The 3187-nt window shown below is 52.7% G+C and overlaps 1 protein-coding gene across 2 annotated transcripts in view; it reads left to right on the top strand.

Moving 5' to 3' along the window:
• Nucleotides 1-6: 6 nt before the first annotated feature.
• SLC35E1 (solute carrier family 35, member E1) overlaps nt 7-3187 on the top strand; it is an 11502-nt gene continuing 8321 nt past the window's right edge. Inside the window, exons 1-3 of one of the 2 annotated variants that reach the window (XM_005856708.2) lie at nt 7-88; nt 358-428; nt 2854-2991. In XM_005856708.2, the coding sequence (XP_005856770.2) occupies nt 369-428; nt 2854-2991 (198 nt within the window). In that variant the 5' untranslated portion in view covers nt 7-88; nt 358-368. Of the gene's footprint in view, nt 89-351; nt 429-1713; nt 1843-2853; nt 2992-3187 lie in introns of those variants that run through there. The other variant, XM_014538234.1, reaches the window with a different exon arrangement.

Genomic DNA, 3187 nt, shown 5'->3' with positions numbered 1-3187 from the left:
GTGCTGCCCCTCGCCTTCGGCAAGTACTTCGCGTCCGTGTCGGCGCACGTCAGCATCTGGAAGGTGCCGGTGTCCTACGCGCACACCGGTGAGTGCGGCGACCGGTCGTGGGGTGTTGTCTCACCTGGAATGCCGCCCAGGCTGTTAGCCGGGGAGGGGCGAGCACGGGAGGGGAGGGGGCCTCAGGGAGGGGAGGGCCGCGTCGGGCTGGGGTGGAATCCCACGGGAAGAGGAGGGCTGAAGAGTTTGGAGGGTCTGCCAAGCTGTCTCAGCCCGCAGAGAAGTTGGGACACGAGCTCCCAGGGTGGACCCCGGGTTAGGGCGGCCAGCTGAGCGCCCCATTGCTTCTCTTTGCAGTCAAGGCCACCATGCCCATCTGGGTGGTCCTCCTGTCCCGGATCATCATGAAAGAGAAGCAGAGCACAAAGGTAACCAGGAGGACTCTGGGCAGGTGGGGACTCCACGGGCTTCCAGGAAGTTGCCCAGCTGGTGACGTGGTCCAGGCTCCTGGCCTGCGGGCTGCCAGGCTTCCTGTCAAATAAGGAAGTCGGTTTAGATGCCTCTGGTGGCCCTTTTGCTGTTAATTTTCTGAAGTCACCCTGGGAACAGTGGTGTGTGTGTCCCCGAGTTGCTTCTCCCGTGTGGTCTCGTGGACACTTCCCTCTCTCTCTAGTTCCACTTGCCTCCCCCCTTTGATCTCCTACCCAAAGTGTCTGGTAGATGATGACTTGGTCCTATCTTGGTCAAGCACCCATTCCCCTCTAGCGGGACCGAGTGTGGAACATCTGACTTCGTGCTGGGGTGGAGTTTCACTTCTTTACAAGAGTCAAGCATGGTCAGGTTGGATTTTTTTGGGGTCAGAAGTGAGATGCTTGTCAAAGGAGTCTGATTTTGGAAAAATTCATCAGTCTTTGAAATAAAAGCAGCCAAGAATTGGGAATGTTTGAGAATGGAAGTTAAAATAACAGACAGAACCCAGAACTGTATAAGGAAGGTGCTTTGGGCACAATCCAGGGTCTGTTCCATGTGCCAAGCCAGGGTATTTCCTGCCTTGGGGTGAGAGAAGCTGTGGCTTTAGCCTGAGACAGCCTTGCCCATCCATGCCCTTAAGTAGAAGTAGGACTCCTGTTGTCCCAGCTGGAATTCATTTCATGCTGGACAGAGCGCCTCTTTTCTACTTGGTTGGTTTCTGGCATCCTGTATTTTATGTAACTAAGAGCAGCAGTGCCTTGGATCAGCTTATAGAAATTGGGCCCACCCAAGCCAGTTTGGCTCAGTGGGTAGAGTGTCAGCCTGCGGCCTGAAGGGTCTCGGGTTCAATTCCGGTCAAGGGCACATGCCGGGGTAGCGGGCTCTGTCCCAGTGGGGGTGTGCGGGAGGCAGCCAGTCAGTGATTCTCTCTCATCATTGATGTTTCTGCCTCTCTCTCCCTCTCCCTTCCTCTCTGAAATCAATTTTATATACATACACACACACACACACACACACACACACACACGTGTGTGTGTGTTTTTTAAAAAGAGAAATTGGGCCACCTCTGGCTGATTTTTTATTCCAGCCTGTCTTTTTCCCTGCAAGAACTGGGTGTGTTCTGCTGCCTGCTCCCAGGGTGATGTCAGCTGTGGCTTGTCTCCTGAGTCGGAGTTGCTCAGGAGGTGTGCAGCTGCATCACTCGATATCACAGCGTGTTTATCAGGTTTCCCCGTTGTACAGGACATTGGACCTGGCTTGGACGAGGAGCTGGAAACTTCACCCAGTGAGGAAACAGTAGGGAATGACTTGGGCAGGAGTCTGATAATGAAGGAATAAGTATGGATCCACCCTGTGAGGAAGATAAAGCAGGTCATTTCAGATCTCAGGGGAGGAAACGGGACTTAAAGGGGAGAGTCATGTGCCTGAGGTCCATAGCCAGTAGTGGGGAAGCTGGAATTCAGAGCCCTTGCTGTGCCCTGGGTGGAGGTGTGGGGGGCAAGGAGGTACTGGGGGGGGGGGGGTTAACCAGCCACTCCTAAAATCTCCACAGTACTTTAAGAAAATCCTTTGTAGAAGAGAGAGAAGCTGGGAGTCAGAAGAGCTAAATGTCAGGAATTGATTCTGTTTATCTGGAAATTGGGAGCCGTTTAGCCAGCAGAGAGCTCATGAGCCATTCCATGCACCAGGCCCTGGAAAGCTTGGACCTTGTGGAAGGCCTCCTATCCCAGCACGTTACTCAATCATTCAGCCAGCAGTTACTGGATGCCTGCTGTGTTTTAGACACCAGGATAGAGCACTGAAAAGGACCTACCCTAAAAAAGTGCAGGGACACAGACTATGTAATGGACACCTACAATGGGTGGAGATCTCTGGGCCCAGGAACTTGACAGGGTGGAAGTGGGGGAAGGTGGGTAGGGAAAGTTCTCTTGAATGCTGTGTGAACTGAGGCCTGCAGGAGTAGTAGCTCTCCAGCTAGAGAAAGCAAGAGTGTTCCAGCCAGTGGTAAATGCAAGTTGGAAAAGGGACCCTGCCAGCCTCCTGGAGGATCGGGGTTTCAGACCCTGGTGTGTTGGTGGTGGCAGCCGGATAGATCTGTTAGGAGCAGCCCCAGTTGGTAGCCCTGAGCAAGGGCTCTTAATGGGGGTGATGGTATAAGGAATGGGCTGCCCATAGTGACACAGCCTTGCCCCAGGTACTATGATAACCATCTCCCTGCCCCCAACCTCCAGAGCATCGCTGTCACAGCTAACACTGTTGTCCAAACATAGGTGGTGCCCCTTTGGTGAAGAGAAGAGAGCAGCTGAGGCTTTCCCCTGGGTGTCTGTGTTGGGCGGCCCAGCTCAACTCCGGTCCATCAGCCTTGCCCACCCTCTCCCACAGGTGTACTTGTCACTCATCCCCATCATCAGCGGCGTCCTGCTGGCCACTGTCACCGAGTTGTCGTTTGATATGTGGGGGCTCATCAGTGCTCTTGCTGCCACACTGTGCTTCTCGCTTCAGAATATTTTCTCCAAAAAGGTATTTAGATACTGTCTGTGGTACACTTGATGTTCTGGGGGTGCATGGGTAGCATTGAAAAAGGGACCAAGTAGGGATTTCTTTGGTGATGGAGTGAAGAAAATCATGTCCTTCTGCTGGTTTTCTATTGTTTAATTTTTCAATATGTTTTTGTTACTTTCTTATTTTCAAATACAAGCAAAAGTTTATTTAGAAA

Source organism: Myotis brandtii, unplaced genomic scaffold (genome assembly GCF_000412655.1).
Source record: "Myotis brandtii unplaced genomic scaffold, ASM41265v1 scaffold1040, whole genome shotgun sequence".
Taxonomy (NCBI): Eukaryota; Metazoa; Chordata; class Mammalia; order Chiroptera; family Vespertilionidae; genus Myotis; species Myotis brandtii.
This window is presented reverse-complemented; position numbering and strand designations above follow the sequence as displayed.